General features: G+C 42.3%; 1 protein-coding gene across 1 annotated transcript; it reads right to left on the reverse strand.

Annotated features, from left to right (window-relative positions):
- Positions 1 to 325: 325 nt before the first annotated feature.
- Positions 326 to 25,923, reverse strand: LOC118852958 (solute carrier family 22 member 20-like). Its single transcript, XM_036762707.1, has 10 exons — positions 25,570 to 25,923; positions 17,568 to 17,671; positions 15,618 to 15,772; positions 14,001 to 14,205; positions 12,464 to 12,587; positions 8,786 to 8,901; positions 8,264 to 8,478; positions 7,130 to 7,238; positions 5,208 to 5,411; positions 326 to 428 (listed from the first exon to the last, which is right to left on the reverse strand). The coding sequence occupies exons 1-10, from the start codon at positions 25,921 to 25,923 to the stop codon at positions 326 to 328; spliced, it is 1,689 nt and encodes a 562-aa protein (XP_036618602.1).
- Positions 25,924 to 27,406: the final 1,483 nt, after the last annotated feature.

Here is a 27,406-nt window from a genome sequence, read left to right on the forward strand (position 1 = left end):
CTTTGCCAAGGTCCGTGGGCAGGTCCTGATGTAGCTAGTACAGTCGCAGGGGGTACCATGCACCACACAGCCAAGGGGAACATTTGTATTTCTCTTCATTGTTTATTAGACTCATTTTGAAGAATGAAGTTTAACAAAGACTTAATTTCATGTACTGAATTGCAGGGGAGTTCTATCAGGCCACCTTGTTCCCACCCTCTCAGCAGCCAGAATGCACTATCAATCCATAAAAGGTAGATCTCAGTTCAGAACAAGCAAAAATAATGAAGCTGCGTCCAGACATCGGAGTCCCTCAGAAGTGCAGTTGAGAGCCCACAAGAAAGCGTTAAACTGTGCTCTCAGCTTCTGGCATTTCAGGACTAAGCAAGGCTGGTCTCTCCTGTACATCTTCACTGGCATTTCCTGTGCGAGACTGTGCCCTCTTCATCCTGGTCCAGGAGAAACACAGAAACAAAGCAACTCTGCTATTAGACAACAAAATTAATGTCTGTCCCAGTTGGAGGAAAGGACGCTAAAATCTGGGGAAGGGAGGCTTTCATCTGCCAAAGAACCTGGGCCGAAGATGGTGAGTCTTAAAATAAATCTGGGTAAATCAACATAAATTAATTTGTCCAGCTGTTGTTAAGCACCTACTATGTACATGTGAACACCAAGATAAAACTTGCCAGAACCCCTGCCTTCAAGGAGATGACATCCTATGTAAGGTGGCATTGGAGGTTGTGGGGAAAAGATGGACACAGAGAAGGTTGAGTTCATATCTGTGCAAGGTCCTGTCCTGTTAAGCCATGGCCTTCTCATATGGAGGAGTTTTTTGTCAGTAAAGTCTGCTTTGATGGTTCACTTGCCTGAAGATGAGTACTGAGGGAGAGACCCAGAGTTCTGAGACAGTAGTATTTGTGGCAGAATGATACAGACACCAGGACAGTTCTATGATAAGCAACAAATGTAAATTTCACTGGTCATAGACAGAAGACAGGAATATGGTTATTAATCTTTACTTAAAGGAGGGTCATATCCAGATAGTGCCCAGTGTTTGAATCCAGGAAGAGAAGAGAAAGAAACGGGGAAATGAATCCTCTAAGTTTGAGGCTGGAAGTGATAGTTAGTAGAACTGCTCTTGGGGAGTATGTACAAGTGAGCAGAGGGACAGCTTCACAACAGAGTCAGACAAGTGGCAGAGCAGATTGACCAGATTAGCTGAGATATTGGAGCTAGTAAAGAGTCAGTCAAGCACAGCCTGGATCAAGTAAACATGGCAGAGCAAACATCAGCTGTACACAGAGGCTATGTCCATAAAGGCATTTCTAGGCACAGGTCTCAGGATAGGGAGAGGATGTGAAAGTATATTACAGTTGCAGAGCTGTGGGTTACCTCCAGGATATGGGTTTTTTTCTCCCACGTGCCTCCTTGGCAGCTGTCTCTCAGGGTGTGCCCACTCTCCCCCAAAGAAAATGTATGTACAGTTAGAAGAAAGTGACCCAGGGCCATGTGTGCATGAGGATGTTTTTATAATTCCTTTATTTGCTTTAATATGGGAGTGATTGCAATGTTCTTCTTAAATCTTTTGCCTTATTGTCAAGTAAATGGCTACGTCTCAAGTCTACAAATGTTGTCAGTGTATTTAGCTGGATATATAAATAAAAATGCTTTGGTAGAGTCTCAGGAAGGGCAATTGGTGGCCCAGTGGATAGAGCACTCTGCTTGGAATCAGGAAGACTCATCCATAGGAGTTCAAAGCAGGCCTCTGACACTAGCTGTGTGTACCTGGAAAAGTCACTCTGTTTGCCTCAGTTTGTCATTTGTAAAGTGAGCTGGAGAATTAAATGTAGAACTACTCCAGGAGCCTCACCAAAAAAAAACCAAATGGGGTCACAAAGAGTTGGACAAGACAGAAAGGATTCAGCAACGAATAAGGCTCAAGGGCTGGGGTCATGAACAAGGTCGGGGCATTCCTCCAATAGAAGTGAACCACTGGGTTCTGGAGAGAATCTGAGGACAATCGAGTAGGGGCAATCCTTCGCTAGTCGGCAATGAGAGAACAGATGAGAGTGTAAACACACACACACACACACACACACACACACACACACACATACAAACACACACACACACTGTTAGACAGATAACACACAGGAGGCCCTGGAGATTTCAGACTCCAGCCTCTACCAGGTTCACTCTTGATCTGGTCAGACAGGAAAACAGCTTCAAAGGGGTTAATAATAAGCTTTATTCTAGTCTGGTTTTCTCTAACAGAGTATTGCCGATAACAGAAGCACCACAAACTCCTACAGCATTCTCTAATCACTCTTCTCACAGGGGCCAGTGACAAGGGGGGCCAGCTACCGCTATGTCCAGGTGAGGTCAATCGAGACAGACACAACTTGTGAATCCCCTAAATCCCCTCAAGCCTCAATAGGGGGTTGGTTGAGGCACACACAGATCCCCCTCTCCCAAGCCTTAATGGAGGTCAATGAAGGCATAAAACATGCCAGCTTGTGCATTGAACCATAAAGGTTCCCCAACTCACTGACCAATGCCCACCAGTTTTTATAGGGCATCGGACAAAGAAGGCATAGTGCCAGCAACAGCCTGACAAGTTTACATCACCTCATCCCTGTATCTCACTTCACAGTTGCAGTGCATGTTTACAATTTCAGCACACGTTTATTTATTTATCCTTATATAATGCTGCACAATCGTGGTGGAGAGGTTTTGAACCATGAGCCTGGGAACTCATATCTAATACCTGGGAAACAGAGATTGTTATGTCTATGGATCCTGAGAAACTGAACCCTAAGAAATAATAACAAAAACCACCTTACACACACTAAAATCCACTTTACTGAGACTGAATTCCACCTTACTTACACTAAAATTTACTTTGCACACACACACACACACACACACACACACACACACACACAAACACACTGCCCTCCTGCCAAGGGAATGAAGAGGTTTCCACACCACTCATGGAGGGGAAAATCATATTGAATGGCCCCTGTCCCAATCAGTCTGAAATATTGTGCTCAGTTCTGGGCATCACATTTTAGGAAGGACATTAATAAACATCCAGGGGATACTGACTGAATGGATAAAGGACAGTGGAAATAGAGCCAAAAGGAATCCAGAGGCATCTGGACACAGACTTTCTGTATAAACATGGGAAACTGAGGCCCAGGGAGGTAAAATGATTTGCCCAATGTCCCCCATGCGTTTAAGTGTCAAAGGCCACATCTGAACTCAGGTTGTCTGGGGTCCAGGCCCAGTGCTCTGTCCATTGCACCATCAGCTGCTTCTCACTAGAGGAAAGAGGACAGGTATCTTCAAGGATCTGAAGGGCTGTCACATGGAAGAGGGATGAGCATTGTCTGCTGAGCCCCACAGGGCAGACCAGAAGCAAAAGGTGAAAACCTCGAAGATGCTAATTACAGAAAACCATCCTAGCTCCTGGAGCTGACCCAAAAGGCAATAGGCATTTGTGTGAGGAGTGTATTCCTCCTGAATGTGGGTCTGCAGAAAAACTCTGCATGGCCACTCTTTGGGTGAGGTTGTAGGAGGAATTCTTGGGAGTAGTAGTGAAGGGTGCTGTGGTGGCCATAAGTAATGGAAATACAACAGCAAAAGTATTGGTGGGTGTTACCTCTTAGGAAAGGCAATTTTAGACAGGGAGAAGACCATCAAATTGCACTGATTATTGAGTCAAGACTGTTAAAGATAGAACAGGAGTCAAGAAGAGGGGTGAGGGACTGGGAGGAGAAGAACATTTTATTGGACTACAGGTCCTAATGAGGATGAAAACCTACTTAGGAGGACATGGGAAATAGGAGGGCAGAGAGCAGTAGGTAGAATCAGAGTGGAAGTTCAGAGGTCGAGATCCTGTGGGTCAAACAATTCGTGCGATGTTGAAGTCTGTAGGTAGCTATAGCTGAGCTTGAGTGGAGACAGAAGTCACAGGAGTTGAGGAAATTGACAAAGGGAGAGTGTTCAGAGTGCTATGATTGTCAATATTGAAGTCCCCAAGGATGAAGGCAGGTGTGGAAGTGAATGAGAAGATTGTGAGTGATGTAGAGAATACAATTATTTAGAAAGTAGGGAACCCGTGGAGATCACTCTCATGGTGATCTGGAGTACAGGAGGTTATAGCAACGAGAATGTGGACAGGATGGCATGAGCAGTGATTGATGACACTAAGAGAGCTTGGTGAGTCATGTTGGCATGGTCTTGAAGTGGTGGTGGAGAGCAAGGAGTATTTGAACTTTTCTTCTTGGCCCTCTATACTGGGGGAGCTGAGAGAAAGGACAGCCAGCCTCGAAAAGAGGTTCTCATTGCTTTAGCATAAGCAAACCGGTTTTCTCATCTATGTGGAGGGCAGACAAGCCATGCTTCCTCCATGAAGGCTTCTGCGACATTTCAGGTGTTTGCCAACTTTCCCACCTATCCTCTGCCATCAGTCTTTGCCTGGACCTCTCCTTTTTTTTTAACACAGTTGTTGTCACACTTGTGCTTTGTCTGGTGACATAATAATCTAAAGAACAAGACATACGTGGCACCTTCTTTGTATTCCCACCGTGCAAGCCTTTACCTTGCACATTTGTTGTTCAGTCATTTCAGTCACCTCCAACTCTTCATGGCCCCATTTGGGGTTTTCTTTGCAACGATTGTGGAGTGGTTTGCCATTTCCTTCACCAGCTCATTTTACAAATGAGGAATTAAGACAGAGTTAATAGACTTGCTCAGGGTCACACAGGTAGTAAGGATTTGAGGGCAAAACTGAACTCAGAAAGAAGAGTTTTCCAACTTTGGCTTCAGTGCTCTAGCTACTTGACCACCTGATCACTCTACATTGCACATGGTAGGGGCTTGATTAAACAAATTAAAATGAAGAGAATCTTGATGAGATAATTTGAACCATGCATGGGATATAAAAAACTTCCAAGTCATCTCCAAGTATTTGGACTCCCAATAATTGTCACTTTAGCAGAATACAATGTATTGTATTATTTGTGTTATTTTAACATTATATAGGAAGAAGACATTTGAGGACAGGTTTATGGACCCTGGGTTTGTCATGTTGACTCTGAAACTGCCCAAAATATTTCCCCCACCACTGTTACATATTCTGAGCCCAGGGGAAAGAAACACATCAAAGACACTCCAGATCTCCTGTAACATTACACTTTCACTGATTAGAGTCAGGAACTGACCTGTTTTCTGTCTCTTGGATGGTCTCCAGCAGTGGGAGGCCATGAGTCTCAATGAGGAAGAAGACACCAATGGTAGAAAGGATGGGCACTATTCCAAACAACAGAGGCTGCAACATGGGGATATGGTTGCCAATGATGAGAAAAAGAGTCGACAGCAGCGAACCAATGCGTGCACTGAAAAGCCCCACACTCATTCCCCTCTGTCTGCAAGTGAACAAAATTGGGAGAAAGGTTAGAATGTAGCCAGCTATCACCATGACAACACCCTCCCACCAACAGGAGTCAAACATGAAGTGCTAATATGGACCCCCTCATGAAAGTCACAAGACCTGTAATTCTTCGTTCCCATTTCTCAGGGAATACTACACTTACTTAGTTTCCCATCCTTGTCCGAATCCTTTTACCCCAGGACCATGAACTTTTTCTCTGGGCTCAAAAAACCTCCAATAAGGCATTGTACAGACTAATAACTCTAAATTCTGGCTTCTATCTCAATTTTGTAGAAATTTTGTTCCCTGAAATTTAGACGAATGTTTTTATGGTTAAGTGATTTTCCCAGCTCCCAGTCCATTCCGGCCACCCTCACTATAGAACCCCTTGTATTCCTAGGCAACCTTCAGAGGCCCCTGTGTGTTTTCATGAATGTAGCACAGAGAGGTCAATATGTTCTTGTAAACGAAACATGTCCCCCAATCACCAATCTACCCTCTGAAGAGTTCTAACACCATCTAGGCCAATATGCTTCACATTGCACAAATGAGCAAAATGTCTCAGAGCAGTGACTGAGCCAATGTCACAAATATATTTAGCAGCAAAGGTAGGCAAGATTTGAACCCAGGACCTGTCATTCCAGCACCAGTGTTTTTCCCACTGCCTCTTGCTGTCTCTGCTCCTCTGACATATAAGAAAGACAACTTTATTTTAGGGTACCTTGTGTGGTTCACTTTTGCCATTGTGATCAATGAGGAATTAATTAAATGAGAGAGGTGGTGAGACTGTGGAGAGAAGCGTTTGGTGAAAGAATGAATTTGGCAAAAGGGATGTGAAAGAACAGGTGGCTATGCTGGTGAGTGAGTTAATAAGGTCTAGAGGAATTTGCTCCAGTGGATATTGAGAGATGACAAAGTATGTGAATGCCTGGATGAGAGAGCAAGTAACAAGGATGAAAGATAAGCACCTTGGACACAGGGCTGGAAGGGTTTGCTCCTTCACTTTGGTCCCTTACTTTTCCCTCTCTGTGTTTTCCTTCCTTCCTCTGTCCTTCCTCTCGCCAATATGTCCTCTCCCTCACTGTGATATTTAAACACATTCTCCTCATTGTTTCTCAGAAACTTTACACTTCTCCATCTAACATCTCCACTTTGTAGCTGGAGGAAATCTGATCAGTTGCTGACCAAACAAGCACCTGGACAACAGCCAGCTAATGACTAACAAGTTAATAAACCTCCAAAACAAAAAGAACAGGCTTTCTGGTAATGCAGAGCACCACAGACTAGCATCCTTCAGACCCATGCGTAAGCATTTCCCTTCTGCCAATCACTTGATTGTTCTTCTTTAACCAAATAAGGCAAAGCAGATGGGTATGAGAAGCACAAAGTAGGGAGATGTTTGTGGAAGCATTGGATGTCATCATTATACATCCATTTCTTTAATATTCACTTTTGAGGCAAAGTTAATAGAATGGAAGTTCATCGAGGACAGGATGATTTCGTTTTAACCTTTCTATCCTGAGTGCAAAGCACGGGGTCTGGCTTATAGAAGTCAGTTAGGAAGTAATGGTTCAATTGAATTGAGACGAATATACCTGGGCTGTGTTTTCAACCCAATGACCCAGCACATGTACACCTGCCTGAATCCTTGACAGGAACATTTTACCATCATTGACTTTTGATGTTCTGGTCACATTTTCCTTAAATTCTTACCTGATTTCAGTTGGGTAGAGTTCCAATGTGTAGAGGTGAAGACATAAAAACAAAGCTCCCAACAATCCTTTCCCAAGCACACTGAATGTCAACCTAAGGTAAGGCATATCTGAGGACAAACAGTGGGGAAATACGCAGTTTATTTCAGCTCAGCTGGTGGTTCTGCCTCTCTGGTCTTCATTTGAAACCTCATTCATTTGCATTCAGGACAGGGAGTTTTTCTAGCTATGACAAGTTACTGTCAATTCACTTATGATTGACAATTTATTTTTATTTTATTCCCTGCCCACTTTAAAAAGTAGAGTATGCCTCAGTGATCACTGTACATTCAATTACCAAAAGGACTGCCTCCCTGGGCATCCTTTAAAGAGTTGCAGCTAGTCCCTCTGCTTGTGTGCTGCACTGGAGGGCTAGAGGCTGACCTTTCTTTAGACACCCTCCTCCTTCTCCAGCTGCATAACAGAGCAGACAGAAGAATGGTAGGAGTGGGCACAGTACACAGAATTACACACGTGATTACTGAACCGTGGCAGAGTAGGATGCACTTTCGTTACTGTATCTTTGGTTATTGCATGCTGTTCATTGCTAAATATGACCCTCCTCCATCCTCTACCCAATAAAAACCAAGAAGAGTGAGATAAAATCAGTTCAGTGAGTGCAGCCACATTGTCAGTGGTGTGGATCACTCATGCAGTGTTCTACACCCATAGGCCTCCTCCTTCGCAGTAAGGGGGGAAGGTGGAACTTTTCCTCTCTTTTCAACAATCCTTAGAATCCCATGGCATTCATGGTTCCATTATTGGTGCAGTTATTCCTTCCTACGTCGTTGTACTTATTGAGTCCACGGTTTTCTTGTTCATCGCACATTGCTCTGCACCAGGTTATGCACTCGGCATCATATCACGTCAATATTCTCATTTATTTCTTTCAGTGCAGTAATATTCTATTACAATCCTGTAGCGCTGTGGCTTGGCCATTCTCCAATCAAGTTTGACTCACATCTAGACCTCTGGTAGGGAACAGTTTCCTTGCCTCCCATTTCATCTGTCACCACAGAGCCTAACACAATCACATCCCCTACTCATTTTAGTCACTTTATACATAGTGCAGCATACTCAATGAAAAGACTCTCACCTTGAGGCACAAAAATAACAACGATGATCAGGCATCCAGAGAAAACTGCGCAGAAGATGAAGGTGAAGCGGTTTCCCAGGTAAGACATGCTAATGGCTCCAAGCAACCTTGTAGGGAAATCTATGAGTTCAAATAGCACTTGGACCAAGTAAATGCTGAACCCATATTTCTGCAAATCAAAACTCATTCCATAAACAGAAAATGCAGTAGCAAACCTGGAAGTAAAACCATTTATTATAGGATATAGAAGTTTCAGTTTTCATTTTTTTTAATGAAATGCTTCCTTTGCCTTGAAAAGAAACTATTCTCATTGTGGGACTAATTCGAATAATAATCCCAGCATCTCAAGCACTTGCTGCATCACCTTTTCTCAAATTTATGAGCCCTGGTCGTTCATATCCTCCTAGATGAGGGATGAGAGGATGCTCAGGATCTAAGTCACAGGGTGAGTATATCTGATTCTTGGCAAATTATTCTGATTCTCTGGATGCTATCAGTAGATTAAAAATAAAGTTCACTCACCACCCAAACATGACACACAAAGTCATCTTGAGCATGTCTGGGGTCTGGAAAAGGTCTCTGAGAGAATCCTTTTGCTTCACCGTTGTTAGGTCCTCCTGAATGTGGGACATTACCACCTGTTTAGGACAGAGGGCAGAGGAAGGAGAAGTCAGCTTAAATCCTTGGGTTCAAGGGTCTTGAGTAGAAAGGAATGAAGGGACCATTTTTATATCTTCCCCACAGGCATATGACCATGGAGCAAATGCCAAGCCCTGTACACAAGCATCAGGCAAACTCAAGCTACACCTCTCCCAGGCTGTCATTAGCCTATTCTATCATGTGACCATACCATAATGTCATTGCCTCTGCTTCTGTGTACAATGGAACCTAGGGACATGAATCCAGAGCTGGAAGAGAACACTGAGGCCAGCTATCCCAATCCTCTAGTCACACACAGGTGAAAAATGAAGTAACTGGAGCTCAAGTTACTTGACTGATGTCACAGAGGTGGTAAATACCAGAGGTGCGGTTTGACTCCGAGCCCTCTGACTCTAGATCCAGGCTGCCTAGTACCTAGATCAAGAGTGAGACAGAAACAGACAAAGAGATACCCTTCCATTTAGCAAACATTTTTGTCTTTTGCAGAACTATCAGAGAGGACATCGGCCCCCATGTTATATGGTGTCTCTTCTAAGAAAATTCACCTGGAAATTTCTCCTAAGAATTCAGTCCTTTTACCTTATAATATCTCAAGTTTCTTCTACATTCATCTCACATGCCACCTCTTAGAGAAGAAATTTCCTAATAGCTCCAGTGATAGTGCTATGCTTGGGGTCAGGAGGATGTGTGTTCAAATCCAGCTTCAGGCACTTATTAGCTGTGTGACTGTGGGCAATTCATTTGAACTGTTTGCCTCAAATCTGCAAAATGATATAAAGAATAAAATAGCAAGCTGCTCCATGGTCATTGCCAAGAAAACTCTACAATGGGTCACAGTCAGACATGACTGAAAAAAAATGAAATAAATCCAATCATTTTGCACCTTTTTGCTCATACTTTTTCATGTACTTGTTCTTTCTGATGAGCAGAATGTAAACTCTGCAAATGCAGGGACTATTTACTTTTGGACTCTGTATTCCCAGTGCCTAGAACACTGTATGACACAAAGTAGGCATTTAAGAGATGCTTGTTGACATGAGACTAAGGACTCCCTCTATTCGAAAAAAAGCTGCCAGAAGATCTGAGAAATAGTTTGACCCAAATTAGTTTCAGACAAGTATATTACAACATATACTACAATATACTCCAAAGAGATGTGAGGCTCCTTTAAAAGGAATCCCTGCTTACCAGGAGCTCACAGTCTAATGGGGGAAACCACAGGCCAATAACCATGTCCAAACAAGCTCTATACAGGAGGCATCGGTAATAATAGCCAGAGAGAAGACACTAGAATAAAGGGGGATCCTGGAAGCATTCTTATAGAAGCTGGAATCTGAGCTGGGAGTTGAAGGTCGCCACTGAGGCCACCAGGAGCAAGAGAATACCAGGCATTGGCGGATGGGCACTGAAAATGGTTTTCATCAGGAGATGGAGGGACTTGCGTGGGGAACAGCAAGGAAGCCAGTGTCCCTGAATGACACTCGGGGGAATGGTGTGTAAGAAGACTAGAAAATTCATGGTGAGGAGAAGCACTTTAAATGTCATCAAGGGATTTTCTATTGGATCTGGGGGTATTCAGAAGATGGAGACACTAGAGTTCATTGAGAAAGGGGTGACAGGGACAGACCTGGACTCCTGGCAGATCAGTTTGACAGAGGAGTGGAGGAGAGTGGAGAGAGACTCAGGCAGAGCAAACATGAGACTTTTGCATTAAAGGTGACATAAAGTGATTAAGAGCCTGCACTAGGCTGCTGGCAGTGCCAGAGGAAAGAGGGAATATATACAAGAGGGACAATGAAGGTTAAATTGATAGGCAATGCCAATGGGCAATGGCCCACGGGCTGTTGATGTTGATAAAAAGCTGGGCAAGGAGTCAGGAAGATTAATGTTTCTGAATTCAAATCTGCCTCACACTAGCTGTGCGACGTTGGGCAAATCACTGAACTCTGTTTGGCTTAGTTTCCTCATCTGTAAAATGAGCTGGAGAAGGAAATGGTGAACCATGCCAGACTCTTTGTCAATAAATCCTGGATAGGGCTCAAACAGAGTCAGACATGACTGAAACCTGACTGACTGGCTACAGACTGGATATGAGGATGGGAGGCAGTGAGGAGCTGAGGATGACACTGAGGGTGGATGTCTGGGTGACTGTGAGAATTGTGGTTGTTCTCAGGAGCACTGGCAAAGTTCAGAAGAGAGGAGGCTTTTGGGGTGTAAGAGAAAGAGTTTAGTTTTAATATGTTAAGATGAAGATATACATTGGACACCCATATCAAGATGACTAGTGGGCAGTTGGAGATGGGAGGCTGGAAGTCACAGACAGGCTAAGGCTGAATAAATAAAACTAAGAATAATCAGCATCTAGCTGGTAAGTAAACCCATTGCAACCATTGAGATCACCACCAAGGGAAAAATATAGAGGGAGAGGAGAAGAGGCCAGTAGAAGTGTTGTGGTAATCTAGGATGGTCTGGATTAAGATCAAGCGAAGGAGAATGAGTAGGAGTGGTCAGAGAGGTAGGAGGAGAAATTGGAGAGAGTAGCCTCCTGAAAACTTAGAGGGAAGAGAGTACCAAGGAGAAGAGGTGGAATGATTGCAATCAAAGGCTGCAGAGGAGTCCAGAAGGATGAGGACTAAGAAAAAACAATGGGATTTGGCCAATAAGAGACTGCTGGTTACTTTAGTGAGAAAAGTTTTGGCAGGATGATGAAATCAGAATGCAAGGTGTAGAGAGTTAGAAGAGAGTGAGAGGAGGGGGAGGGGAGGCAATTATTGTCGTTGGATTTCTCAAGGAGTATGAGAGCAGAGAGAGAACAAGTGAGGGTTTTTGAGGAACAGAGAGACCGAGGCATGTTTGCTAGGCAGTAGGAGAGGAACCAGTAAACAGGGAGAGTTTGAAGATAAATGAAAGACCAGAGAAGCCACAGGGGGCAAACTGTTGTTGAAATCAGGATGGGAGGATTGCTTATGCACATAGAGGGTTAGGCTTAGCAAGAGGAAGAGCCACCTCTCCATGTGAGACAGGTCAAACCCAGCCTCTCATAGGTACTCTAAGGGTTTGAAGAAGGTGTAGCCAAGCTAACTCTAGGAACTTAATTCATCAGGGTAATGGTAGGTGGAATGAAGATTCTTGAGGATTTATATGGGCTGCAAATGCTTGTTACACTGAATTGAATTTCCACAAAGAAGTTGGCCTCTCTAGATACACTGACACATTTGCCTTTTCAAAAGATTAGCTTCGTCCCTCAGCAGGTTCTTCCTTGGCTGCTAAAAAATCCAGTGCTAAGTGCAGAGTTCAGCTATAAGAAGGAGCTCATCCCACGTGCCTGAAACACTTTTTCTCTACCCTTGCCAACTGATTTTGATACTAGCTCTATCCTTAACTTTCCTTCTGTGGGAGGTGTGCATTTTACCTTCACAACCCATGTGCAATTACTTTTTGGAATACGTTGGGTAGAAATTATAAAATTATCAATGTTCTCTGAGACCATGTTCTTGGAAATGTGGTTGTGGATGCATTGAGGATTTCCCTCAGTCATACTTCTGGAGTGAGGTTGCTCCCCTGTTCCTTCTGGCCATTTATCCATGCCACCTTCTGAAGGGTCTTCACAGCTGCCTGGAGTTTGTTGTGGGTGATTAGCCAACGAGCAGATTCTGGGAGGGCCCTGATAGAGCAAGGAGAGAAATCAAAAGTCCTGAGGATGGGCCCAAACATAGCAAGAACCCCTTGTCCCTAAGGTGATTATAGTTGCCAATGGGTCTATTCGAGAGCTAGACATACTGTGGGGAGGTTCCTGGGTTGATTTCCAGACCACCACCCTTCCCCAAGTGATGTGATCCCAAACCAAATAGGCTCCATATTCAGGAAGATGGTCCAGAGGGAGAATCCATTTCCTGGTTTCTTCTGAGGTCTCCTAATCCTGGTGTGAACTGCCTTTCAGAATGGACAGACCTAATGACGTTCCCACCTTGGCCTTCTTGGAATGCCAAATTGGCACTAACACTGATGTGGCCACATGGTTTCATCAAGGCTAGAAATAAACTTGGGCCTATTAACATGAAAGTACATGAAAGGTGGCTTGCAGTCACCCAAGACATTCTGATTAATTGGTCAATCAGGCAATGAGCATTTTAAAAAGCCCACCATGTGCTAGTCCCTGTACCAGCCACTGGAAAGAGTGCCACAATTGCAAACAGTCCCTGCCCTGAAGGAGCCTGCATTCCATGAGGGGAAGTGGAGGTGCACATAGAAGTGTATACAGACTAGACCCAAAATACATATCACATCCTTGGTAGGGGTGTAGAGGGAGCCACAAAGAGTTGAAAAGCATCACTTAGTAGGTGGTACCTGCCCTGAGTTTGAAGAAAACTCAGGACTTCAAAGGTTGTCCTGGGAATGTAGCAGCACCAGGACCTTAGGATCAGTGGGGGTATTGGTCAGTGACACCTTACTGCCCCCTGGAGGTGACACCCAGCATGCCCAGAGGATCAGAGTCCATGCAAACTTGGACTAACTATCTTCAGGTTCAGTTTCCTCATCTGTGAAATGGGGATGATATTGACATCTACCTCCCAGGGTTGTTGTGAAAGCCCAGTGAGATAAGGTACGGAAAAAGCTTTGGGAATCATCAAGTTCTGTGTAATACCAGCTATTATTACTAAAGGCAATGGGGGAGAGTACATTCAGTCGGGGTGCAGGGGGTGTGCGGGGCTTGGCCCCAGGCACAGGAAATGGCATTTCTGGATTCTTAGCTATGGATGAAATCCAGGTAGTTCAGACAGAAGGACCTGGTGGAGCTGACATGGCCCCAGAGGGGTGACCAGCCCTCTTGGAGACTGATGGCAGCATCCTACATTACACAACAGAAACTTCTCTGTACAGGACAAGGTGAGTGAGGAGGAGAAGGACCTAGGAGGGTGTTGAAGCAGCTTTGCCAAGCAGCCTTTCTCAAGGCCACATTCCCACGCAAATTTCTACTTGCCAGACCATTGGCCTTTCCATTTTGAGTCTTTGATAGTCCTTAGGCAATGCTCTGGCCTCTAGTAGGTGCTTAATGAATGCTACTGGACTGACTGACTGACTGGATAATGTATTTGCTGTCCTGTCCACATACAGGGCCAAAAGAAGACTGATCCCAAATGAGACTGAAGTGGAAAACTGCAGCCAGCGCCATTCTCGGACCAGGTAGGCCAGTCCAGACAGTAGAATCACTCCCAAAGGGAAGGCAGATACATTACAAGTGATCACATGTATCCGTTTATCAGGAGGTGTCCATTCTAAAGCTTAAAGGAGAAACAAGATGAACAGTTAGGCTTCATGAAATCGGAGAGAATAGAATGGCAGGATTGCCAAGAACTTGGGCTCAAACTGGTTGTAACTCAAGGATTCAACAGTAAATATTTCAACAACCATTTGCTATGAAACCTACTATGTGGCAGGCAGTGTGCGGGGCTGTGGGGGCATAAAGACAAAGACAGAACACATTCGGGCCTCGAGAAGCTTATGTTCTATCAGCTCCATAGCACACATTCATCAGTAATTCCACTCAGCTAACACTTATAGAGCTCCTACTGTGTGCCAGGAAGATGGTATCCCTGGCCTCAGGGAGATTTCATTTTCACTAATTATTCATATAATGAAAATAAGGCTCTCTAGAATTTCTGTTGTGCTTTAAAGTTTACAAAGGACTTTAAGGTATTCACTTGTTTGATCCTCACAAGAGCCCCATGAGGTAGGTGCTATTCCTATGCCCTCAGAGAACCCTGAGACTGAGAGAGGTTCAGTGACAAGCCCAGGGTCACACAGATAGTAAGTATCTTATGACTGGATGTGCACTCAGGTCATCCTGACCCCAGGCCCAGTGCTCTATCCCCTGCAGCGCCACCTAGCTGCATCTTCTTTAAAAATGCTATTTGTTTGCTGAAATGGATCTCTGGGAAGGGGACAGGAAGGGATTCTGAAGGTATCTATGATGATGTAAGAAACACACAGTATCAATGAAAACTCATTTTAAAATACAGTCCCTATCTACAGGAGCTTACATTTTACCGAGGATGTAAGACAATAATGAGTGACGGGGATGGAAAGTGAAAGGGAGACAGTTGGGGGGAGAGACTGGAGGGAAAGAGAGTTGAGAAGAGGAGGAAGAGAGAAAGAAATGGAAGGAAAAGATGAGGAAGAGTGAAAGGAAGGGAGGAAGACAAGAAAAAGTGAGAGAAACAGCCTGAAATTCAGGGATGGAGAGGAGGAAGGGCACAGGGAAACAGAGAGGAAAAGGAAAGGAAGAGGGAGAAGGAAGGGAAATGAGCCTATGATTTCCTTGACACAGGGAACTCCAAGGAGGGAAGACTCCCTGTGCCAATGTGCATTGGCACCTTTTCCGCATCCCATGGTTTTAGATTGTTCCCTCAACTACCCAGAGGTTCTATGACTTGCCCAGAGTCACAAGGCTATTAAGTGTCATCACAGGAGAATACCCCAGATCTTCCTACCCTCAACATCAGCTCTCTATATACTATCAAGGATTCAGTCTAATGTTCAGAAGTTGTTTACACTTGTGACACCTCTATTACATTTATGATGGATTTTCCTGAACTTGCTTGCTCCCTTGTTGCCAGGCTTGGAACATATCGGTCTTTCTGTGTTCTTCCCCACAGTAAAATTAAAAGAATGTGACTGTCTGCATGGCACTTACTCAGGCAGTTTCTGGTGAGGTGGATGCCAGCTGCTGCAACGCCAGTGAGAAATCTGAACAAGACATAGACAACAAAGGTGGGTGCAAAGGCTTCACACATACCAGAAATCATGGCCATCAGAGAGGACCACAGCAGCACTGTCCTTCTCCCAAACCTGTGGACAAAGTAATGAAATGGTATCACAGAAAGGTTTGGTGTTTGCCTGGCCTTACACCACTGCCTGTTCTTTGGCAGTATTCTGAAATGTATGCTCTGACTTGCCCCATTTGGAAAGAGCAATTTCTGTCCTTCTCTGCTATAGAAAACCTAAATATTGAGGTTGTTTCCTCACTTTCCCAATTACCATCGAGAATTAGCCCATTGCATCATATGGGAGGTGCTGTGGACACACAGCTGGTAGATTCCATTATCCACAGCCTATCCACCACACTCCTTACAACTCTCTCAAAGCTGCTGATGCCTTAACAGCTGACATCTGAGATTCAGCTTTTTTGGTCAGACACCATCCTCTGCCAACATTCAAAGACTATAGAAATTCTTAATTTTTAAAGCTCTCACTAACCCTTATTTCCAATTAATGGTTTCTCTGTAACTTATGTGTCAATTAAGGTCATAAAACCTGAATTTAAGAGTGAAGATTTAGCCTTATTAACATGTTCACATTATTCTTGGCTCAATTCCCTTAGGGTTCCCTGAATTTATCAGCTTTATTTGCCAAATCAATTGACAACTGTCAAAATGAACAATCAGCAATATAAATCTAAATATATATTTTAAAAGATAAAAATCCATCCTGACCATAGTGAGTAAGGATAAAGCTCACAACATCAATAGGGAAAGTCCTTCCAAAGTGAGGGAGTATAGTAGCAATTTAGATTTGAAGATCTTTCCCACCCATTAGTAGGCCATGTGACCTGCTTATATCACAGGAAGCCTAAGTCACATGTGATGGGAGGAGCTTCCTGACAAGAAAAGGAAGTTATGTCACAGGAAATGCCGAGAGAAAGAGAGCTGTATGGGCTGCTAATGGCTCTTGTCATAGTTAGAGCTGAACAGACTGACTTAGCTGTACTGTGAGTTTATATTTGGGAAGACCCCTGTAGAGGTTCAGAGAGGTTTTGGGATGGCGAGGCTCCATGTTGTGATATTGTGTTTTAAGTTCCTTGCTGTTATGACTAAGTGGGCACACTGGCTGCGGGAGCTGAACATTTGGTTATGGGATATGGTTCTCTGCTGTCTGAATAAATGTTATACTTCTACATTCTATAGGGAGAGTCTCTCATACTTTGTGACACAAACTACATGGGCATATTCACGATTATCACTGATACTGTGTTTTTTGCCTTATTGATACAGGGAGGTGGAGATTCTTCTGTATGCTTAGTCATTCTCTCTCTTTCAATGTGTGTGTGTAAGAGAGAGGGCAGAGAGTGAGAGAGGAGAGGGAGAAAGAGAGAGAGAGAGAAAGAGAGAGAGAGAGAGAGAGAGAGAGAGAGAGAATGTTCATTCGCCACTGTGTTCAGGACACAAGTGTTGTGACTTGGACAGGATGAATGCCTACATGCCACAGAATGTGATACAAGAAATCTTCCTGCCTGAGATTCTAGCTGGTCTGTGGCTCACGTAGGGGTGCTGATAGTCTGGAAAGTAACCTGGTGTATCCAGTCAATGATATTGCTTAACTCATGCTGAGGGAGAGGCATTGACCACATCCATTTTCAGGAAGAAATAGAATCAGAGTAAGCTCTAGAGGTCCCTGACAGGACCCCTGGGTCACTAGGGAATATAATGAGGCTTCCTGGAGAAAGGACAGAAAGAAGCTCTGTCTTCTTTTGAGTTTCCCTTGGGCCATTCCCATTTTAGAAGTTCACATAGATTTGGTGCCATCGCATTTCAAGTGCCTTTGTTTATCCGCTGAAGACCTGTCTCCACATGAGTCCTTCACTTACCTGTCAGAGAGTATCCCCAAGATGACATTTCCTGCCTGCTGTCCTCCTACAAATATTGCCTGAGCAGCTGATGCCAGTGACTTCCGTTCACACACCAGGTCCCACTGGAAGAGAGATTGGACAGAAAGTGGGAGGGAGAAACGAGGAGAAAGAGTGACATTGTGATCCTATGATTAAAGGCTGAAAGTCTTGAATACCTAAATATTTATTACATTTGGGCCAAATTTAATCCGTTGTTTAAACAATTATATTTTTATTTAAGCTGATTGATTGCAATCATTATGTTGCTATGCACATCATTAAACTCATGCCCCTTTCTGCTTTGCTTTTCATTACTTCGTCATGGGATATTGCTAATATGGAAATCATGGGGCAGAAATTATGATAATTATTGTGCCCTTTTCTGTGGACACCGAATTACTCCCCAGTAAGATCTGAAAAGTTGGCAATTCTGACAACCAGGAATGAGTGGGCCATTTTTCACAATTCAGGGAACGTGAAGATCTCCTTTTCGTTAGTTTTCTAATTCTACGGATCATTGTGGCATCTCCGACTCTTGGCTGTGTTGAGGGGTTTTCAAGAGAATATTACCCACTTGTGTTGCACCTTTGGAAAACTGTTCTTTCATATCTTTTAGTGCTTTATTCGTTGGGGATTGGGAATTACCAAGTGACCTTGTGTCCCAGGGCACACTCAACTCTCAGCTTACATGGAAGCCCCAATTGAAAGGAGTCAACCAAAAAATCTCATTTCTCTCTTTTTTCATCATGCCACTACTCATTTTACTCATGGAAATCTCCACGTATATCGCCATGACCGCACATGTGGACAAGGAGGCCTCAGATCCTGTGCAACCACTTAGGGGAACTAAGTTCATATTGGAAAGAGGACAGCCTTTATTTCATGCCATTGCAAAATGTAGCAAACATGAACAATTCAGAGGAGCCCATAAATGGATACAAAAACAAAGATTAACGCACTATTAGGAGCCAACAATCTGTGCTCAAAGGGCACTCAGTTCAGGTTTACCAGCAGGCTGATATTCCAATATTCTGGTACTTCCTTATGTTCTTTTACAGGTTCCAAATGTTCCCTTCCAGACTCCTAATGCACCATGTGGTTTCAATTTCATCCACAAAGCAAACACTTCTAGCCTGCCAAAAACACAACCCCTTTCCCATGAGGTCTGCGACATCCAAATCACTCCTGCTAACAGTGGGAACCAAGGCAAACATCTTCTGTTCCTCCATCCCATGACCTTAGTCTTTTATTTTCCCATAACACAGGGCATGTGACCAATCCTCCTCTATCTGCAAGAGGATACTCAGCAAAGCTCCCTCTATCTAGAAGGTCTAATCCGTAGATTACAGTGGTTATTCTTAGCTATACTAGATAAATGGCCAAAGAGCACAAAATCTTCAGGCGTCTTCTCAGCGGACATTGACCAACAGATCTCTCTTCTCTCTACGGGAAGAAAAATGCTCATTCATGTGACTCCACTTCAACCACTTAATATCTTCATGATGCAGGGCACCCACTTGCAGCCTCAGTTTCCTCTTCTGCCCTCAGCCTTGATGACTATCCCTTCTATACTCTGCCAAAACAAAACACTTTTGGTTAACTATTGAAAACTTTACAAATTAATCATCCCAAAACAGAGCTAAACAGCCAAGACCCCAGTCACAATCAGGACCCAGCACAAAGATATCTAAAATGAGAAAAACTGTTATGTTACCTGAGGGGAGGCTGAGTGATCACATGAATCAAATAGAATGATTTTGGAGAGATGTCACAACACTCATTCCTAGCCATGGCAACCCTAATCAAAGCGTTTGGGGTAAAACCTTATAAGGACATGTCTTTAGAAGTTATAATTTGATGTCAAAGCAACATTGGGATTTCAAGAAGTGGGGAGTATATGCCTTTCTGTCCTTTATTTTCAGGGATGGGGTATGGGTGTGGAGCATTCTGTACACTTTCAGAATATTGATTTGTGGAGTTATTCTGCATAAAGTGCATTTTTCTGTGTTCTTTTTTTCACCTTTGTTGCAAAGGAAATATGGCTGGCTAAGAGAAGATGGAGAATATACTTTGAAATAAAAGTGATGGAAAAAAGAAAAATACAGATAGATATTAAATTTTACAAAAACAAACTTCTAATTTGCTTAATAATTTTCCTATCATCCATAATCACTTTCAATAGCGATTTATTTCCATCTTCATAAGAATTGTTTCTGGTTGAGTCTCAAAATCTCACTCTTAAAGGATTCCTATTCTTCTTGGGAAAAGGAAATGGCAAATGGTGAAGCCTAGACTCTAATAGTGTGGTCCCTTTTTATCCCCATTCAGTTTTCTCCAGAGGTCTGTCATATCTACCTTTTCCAAAATTCTATTTGCCTCCATAACTTCTTTCTTGTTTATTTTGAGGTTAGATTTATCAAGTTCAGAGAGGGGGAAGTTGAGGTCCCCCACTGGTATAGTTTTGCTGTCTATTTCTTCCTCTAACTCCTTTACTTTTTCTCAGTGGTACGTGGCACATACTCAAAAATTGACCATGTACTAGGGCATAAAAACCTCACAATCCAGTGCAGAAAGGCAGAAATAGTGAATGCATCCTTTTCAGATCAGGATACAATATCAAATTATCTGTAATAAAGGAAGATGGAAAGAGAAACGAAATATTAATTGGAAACTAAATAATCTAATCCTAAAGAATGAATGGGTCAGAAAACAAATCATAGAAACAATTAATAACTTCATTCAAGAGAATGACAATAATGAGACAATATCCCAAAATTTATGGGATGCAGCAAAAGGAGTTGTTAGGGGAAGTATTATATCTCTAAATGCTTACATGAATAAAATAGATTAAAAGGAGATCAACAAATTGGGCATGAAATTGAAAAAGCTGGAAAAAGAACAAATTGAAAATCTCCAATTAAATACCAAATTATAAACACTGAAAACCAAAGGACAGATTAATAAAATTGAAATCAAGAAAACTATTGAAGTCATAAATAAAACCAAGAGCTGGTTTTATGAAAAAAAAACCAATAAAATCAATAAACTTTTAGTCAATATGATTAAAAAGAAAGAAAACCAAATTACCAGTATCAAAAATGAAAAGGGTGAATTCACCGCCAATGAATAGGAAATTAAAACAATAATTGGGAATTATTTTGCCCAATTGTATGCCCATCAATTTCACAACCTTAGGGAAATGGATGAACATTTACAAAAATGTAAATTGCTCAGGTTAACAGAAGAGGAAGTAAAATACCTAAATAACCCCATCTCAGAAAAAGAAATTGAGTAAGCCGTCAATGAAATGCCTAGGAAAAAATCCCCAGGGCCAGTTTACATGTGAATTCTATCAAACATTTAAAGAACAATTAATTCCCATACTCTATAGACTAGTTGAGAAAATAGGGGAAGGAGTCCTACCAAATTCTTTTTATGACACAAATATGGTACTAATACCTAAACCAGGAAGAGTCAAAACAGAGAAAGAAAATTATAGACCAATTTCCCTAATGAATATTGATGCAAAAATTTTAAATAAAATATTAGCAAAAAGATTGCAGCAACGTATCATGGGAATAATACGCTATGACCAGGTAGGATTTATTCCAGGAATACAAGGCTGATTCAATATTAGGAAAGCTATCAGCATAATTGTTCATAACAACAACAAAACTAGCAGAAACCATATGATTATCTCAATAGATGCAGAAAAAGCTTTTAACAAAATACAACACCCATTCCTATTAAAAACACTAGGAAGCATAGGAATAAATGGAGTCTTCCTCAAAATTATAAGCAGCATCTACCTAAAACAGTCACCAAGTATTATTTGTAATGGAGATAAGCTAGATGCACTCGCAATAAGACTGGGGGTGAAACAAGGATGTCTATTATCACCCCTATTATTCAATTTAGTACTAGAAACATTAGCATTAGGAATAAGAGAAGAAGAAGAAATTAAAGGAATTAGAATAGGTAAAGAAGAAACTAAGTTATCACTCTTTGGAGATGATATTATGATTTACTGAGAGAATTAATTAACAAAACTACTTGAAATAATAAAAAAAAATAGCAAAATTGCAGGATATAAAATAAACCCACATAAATCCTTGGCATTCCTGTATGTTACCAACAAAGCCCAACAGCAAGAGACAGAATGAGAAATTCCATTTAAAGTTACTGTAGGCACCATAAAATATTTACGAGTCTCCCTGCCAAGACAAACTCAGGATCTATATGAACACAATCACAAAACACTTTTCACACAAATAAAGTCTGATCGAAATAAATGGAAAAACAACAGTTGCTCATGGTTAAGCTAAGCTAATATAATAAAAATGACAGTTTAACCTAAATTGATTTAATTATTCAAGGCCAAACCAATTGAACTACCAAAAAATTATTTTACAGAGCTGGATAAAATAACAACAAAATTCATCTGGAAGAACAAAAGGTCCAGAATATCAAGGTAAGTAATGAAAATTAAATGCTAGGGAAGGTGGCCTAGCCATACCAGATGTTGAACTGTATTGTAAAGCAGCAGTCATCAAAACTACTTGGTACTGGCTAAGAAATAGAGGGGTGGATCAGTGGAATAGGTTAGGTACAAAAGACTCAGTAGTCAACGACCATAGCCATTTACTCTTTGATAAACCCAAAGAATCTGGCTTCTGGGTTAAGAATTCATTATTTCACAAAAACTGCTGGGAAAATTGGAAAATGATGTGGCAGAAACTGGACATAGACAAATATCTTACACAGTATTCCAAAATAAAGTCAAAGTGGGTTTATGATTTTGGAATAAAGGCTGATAGTATAAGCAATTTGGGAGAGCAAAGAATAGTTTACCTTTTAGATTTATGGAAAAGGAAAGAATTTATGACACAAGAAGAGATAGAGTGCATTACAAAATGCAAAACGGATAGTTTTTATTATATTAAATTGAAAAGTTTCTGTATAAACCAAGCCAATGCAACAAAGATTAGGAGGGAAGCAGAAAGTTGGGAGAAAATCTTTTCAACCAGTTTCTCTAATAAAGGCCTCATATCCAAAATATACAGGGAACTGAGCCAAATTTGTAGGAATACAAGTCATTCTCCAATTGAGAAATGGTCAAAGGATATGAATAGGCAGTTTTCAGAGGAAGAAATTAAAGATATCTATAGGCATATGAAAAAAATGCTCTAAATCACTATTGATTACAGAAATGCAAATCAAAACAACTCTTAGGTACCACATCTCTCCTGTCAGATTGGTTAACATGACAAAACAGGAAAATGATAAATGCTGGAGAGGATTGGGAAAACTGGAACTTTGTTACATTGTTAGTAGAGTCGTGAACTGCTCCGGCCATTCTGGAGAGCAATTTGAAACTATGCCCAAAGGGCTATAAAAATATGTGTACCCTTTGACCCAGAAATAACCTATTCTAGGGCTACATACCAAATGGGTCATACAAGTGGGAAAGGGATCTGTATGTACAAAAATATTTATAGCAGCTTTTTTTGTGGTGGCAAAGAACTGGAAATCAAGGGGATGCCCATCAACTGAGGAATGGCAACCGTAAACTGTGGTAATGAACGTAATGGAATACTATCGTGCTATAAGAAACAAAGGACGGATGGACTTCATTATAACCTGGAAAGACCTATATGAACTGATACTGAGTGAGGGGAGCAGAACCAGGAGATAATTAAACATGATTACAGACACAGGGTATCTGTAAGGTCTAACTTTGATAGACTTCACTCCTCTCATCAATGAAAGGTTCAAAGACAGCTCCAAAAGACTCATGGTGAAAAAGCTATGCACATCGAGAAAAAGAAATATGGAATCTGAATGCAGATGGAGGGACACTTTTGCTCTTTCTTTTTTTTTCCTTCTTTTTTGGTTTCATTTCTCCTTTCTCATGATTCATTCCATTGGTTACAGTTCTTCTTTACCACTGGACTATTGTGTAAATAAATTCAATGTGAAGGTATAAGTAGAACCTACATTCGATTACATGCCATCTTGGTAGGGAGGGGTAAGGAGTGGGAGGGAGAGAAAATTTGGAACCCAAAAAGTTGTGGAACTGAGTGGTGTAACCTAAAAATAAAAAATAAATTTATTTTCAGAAATAGTGTGATCCCACAAAAAAACTTAATCATGTTAGCCTCAGTTCTTCATCTGTAAAATAAGTTGGGCAAGGAAATGGACAATCACTCCAGTATCTCTGCCAAGAAAATCCCAAATTAGGGTGAGGAAGAGTTGGACATGACTCAACAACAACAAGAACACCAACTTTACTACACATCATTTCAGGTAGACATTACATAGAGGACAGGGTTAGAAGTTTGGGGACTCATAATAAAGCTCATAATAAAGCAAAGGAGGAAACAACTGTTGATGCCTATCAGCAGATCTGCGTGAATGACATCAGTATTGTTGGGGCGCCTCCTTGTCTGGGAATAACTTCTGCCCTCACATTTGCTCCTGTGGGTTCGGATCCCGTGGGTACCCTTGGCGGAGGGTTCAGTTAGGACTGTTCCAAGTCTTCAGAAGCTGAGGTATCTGTGTGAAGGCCACAGCCACAGAGGACTCAGGCAAGATCTCCTACTCTTCACTATATGATTGTATTAAAACTGACGTTGTGGCTTCGAGACTCACTCACTTGTTTTTTTTGGAACTCGCCGAGTTCTTTTGCTCATGGATGGCTGAGATATCCCACAGTATTTAATCAATACATACTTATGGATTAAAGAATGGAATAAAAATCTTCTAGATCAGCCTCTTGAGTCACTAGACCTGAACAGCCTCTCAGGCCAAAGGCTGAGATTCTTTGAGTACCAATTCATTCACATGCCTGAGGACGTAGAACCACAGAATCTCTGGGCTGGCAGCAACCTCAGAACACAGCTGGCCCCTCACAAACAAGTAGAGTAAAGTCCTCTCCAACAGCCCGACGAGGCATTCATCCAGCATCCTACATACAGTCAATTGTCACCACATGGACTAAATACTTAGTTCAGTTTTCTCCACTGCAAGACAAAAAATTCTTTCTCAATTGTGACATTACTGGTTATCCACTATGTTCGGCAGAATACCCACATGTTGGAGCTCCCAGAGCCACAAGGTCAGAAGCTTAAAATCTTGTACACTTTTGTTTCTAGCTCAGAAGACCCATTGAATTACTGTGTTTACAAATGACTAAAAAGAAAAGATGATGGGTGACACCATCTGACCAGTGGATGGGGGGAGGTCCTAGAGTCAGGAATATTCAGGGTCTCACCTTGCCTCTGACATATGCTGGTTTTCTAAACTTGGGCAACTCTCTCAACATCTCAGTGCCTCTCAGGCAACTCTAGGACCATAAGGGGGAGACTGGCTGCTGATCTGCATAGATACAGGGATCCTCTTCACTGGGAATTTTCTATGCTGAGGAAAGGCCAGATTTGAACAGACAAGACAGGATGGACAGGGTTCCCTCCTCAGACTCTTCCCACCTGTGTGATAATCCACGTGACTTCTCCGATCCTTGTCTATCAAATGGCTACAATATGTGTACATCACAGACTTGTTGAGAGGCTCAAATGAGATCGTGTCTGTAGATCACTGGAGACCTGTCCCATTTACTAATCATCCAGATCCTAATAGGATTTTATATATAATGTGGAACACACAGATATCCTCAGGCATAATAAAAAACAGCCAGAAGACCTCATCACTACCCTAGAGGAATTGCTCCTCTCCCAGTGGCCTTCAGGGCAGCCAGATTCAGTGACAAATGGAAAAGAGAATCCCTCACACTAGAGTAAATGCAAACCAAAAACAACTTGCACAAAGACTCTGGAATTCTTTATTCTGATGTTCCCAGACATGGGGTCACTTAAGGAAATAAGAGTTCAGATCTTGTTGCTACTTTCAAGGTCAATAGGGAAAGAAGAAAGCGAGGAATTTAACCAAACAGCTGATTGCTCAGATTGGGTTGTGTACTGACCTCGATAACAATGGAGGAAGAGAAGACACTCTTGTCATAGACCCATCCATCCAGGCAGTCCTCAGTGTCCAGACTTGCCTGCTCTGTGCCATTTGGATTCAGGAACTGCCACTGAGGCTCAGTGAACCTCAGACATGTCTCTGGCTTCCCACTCTTATCCATGGGAATAGACACTTGCAGCAGGTCCCTGTCCCTGCCATCTCCCAGGAAAGGAGACTTGGCACTTGTCTGGTTCTGGAGCCGACAGTGGTGCTCTGGTACCACTGCAATGAAGTTCTGTATTAAAACATGACAACCAAATAGCATCCCAGGAATGAACAGCAGTGCAGTCTGTAGGATCTGGAAGCGCCCCATTCCCCCAATGGTTCCAAGTAACTCTGAGAACCCCATCCTGCCTCTTCCCAGCCTCTGGCAGGACTGGCTTCCTTGCCCTCAGTGTTTAGCTTTGGCATCTTGGACTGACTGCCTCCTAGCTCTAGTCAGATTTTAGTCAGCAGCCCTTGGGCATTTGGCATGAGTTCATGTAATTACTTTTCATTTGTCCAACATCATGGAGAAAAGTAGAACTTGGTACATTGTATGTGAAAACACATACACCTCGACTGAATTTTTTAAATTAAAAAAATTTTCTATCCTTTCTTTTTTGCATTACTTTCAGTTCCAAATATATCCTGTCTCCCTCACCAACTCAAGCAGACATCCCTTATAACAAGATGTAAAAAGAAAGGATAGGAGAGGGAAAGTGGTTGAACAAAAGAACCCACACATCAGCTAAGTCTGACAGTATGTACAACATTCTGCACCCATAGGTCCTCACTTCTGCAAAGTAGAGAGAAGCATATTCTCTTATTCTTCTCTAAAAATAGTCATCATTATTATTATGCCATCTCTAGAAGTTTTTGGAGGGTGAGGGAATTGTTATTCTTTCTATTTATGTTATAATAATTTTGTAGGGAAAAATGTATGTGGACCATAAGAAAGCAATGAAGCATCCCATAGCCTAGGGGAAATCACCGCATTACTTTTACTTTCTTTATCGGCCCCCAGATCACAGAATCTCAGAGTTGGAAAGGCCCTCAGGGGCATCAAGTCCAACCCACACCCAAAATTAAAGCCCCTCTACAAGATACCTAAGAAGTGTCTGACCAGACTCTACCTGAAGACCTCCACTGAAGGGGAACCTACTGCCTCCTGACGCAACTGTTTCAGTTTTGTGCTTGTTCAGTCATTCTTCAGTCACGTCTGAGTCTTTGTGACCCCACTGGGGTTGTCTCATCAAAGATATTAGAGTAGGTTTCCATTTCCTCCTCCAGCTCATTTTACAGATGAGGAAACTGAGGTAAATAGGGTGAAGTGACTTTCCCAGGGTCACACAGCTAGTAAGTGTGTGGGACCAGATTTGACCTCATGAAGATGAGTCTTCCTGATTCCGGCCCTGAAGCTCTGTCCACTACACCACCTAACTGGCTTGCTTCAGCTTTGGGGCAGCTCTAAATGCGGGAACATTTATCCTGACAATCACCTTCAATGTGAGTCTTACAATTCTCATCCATCATTTCTGGTTCCTCCCTCTAGGGCCAAAGAGAACAAGTCTTTCACCCAACATCCTATATTATACTTAAAATTTGCTGTCGTGTCCCTCTCCAGTCGCTGAGCCTTCTCTTCTCCTGCTTAAACACCTCCAATTTCTTGCATTGATGCTCATATAGCAGACCCTTGAGCTCCTTCCCCTTCCTGGGTGTCTTCCTCTGGATATGTTCCAGCACACCAATGTCCTTCGTAAACTGTGATACCCAGAATTAAATATGATACCTCAGACACAGTCTGTTCCCCAATA

Source organism: Trichosurus vulpecula, chromosome 6 (assembly GCF_011100635.1).
Source record: "Trichosurus vulpecula isolate mTriVul1 chromosome 6, mTriVul1.pri, whole genome shotgun sequence".
NCBI classification, from domain to species: Eukaryota; Metazoa; Chordata; class Mammalia; order Diprotodontia; family Phalangeridae; genus Trichosurus; species Trichosurus vulpecula.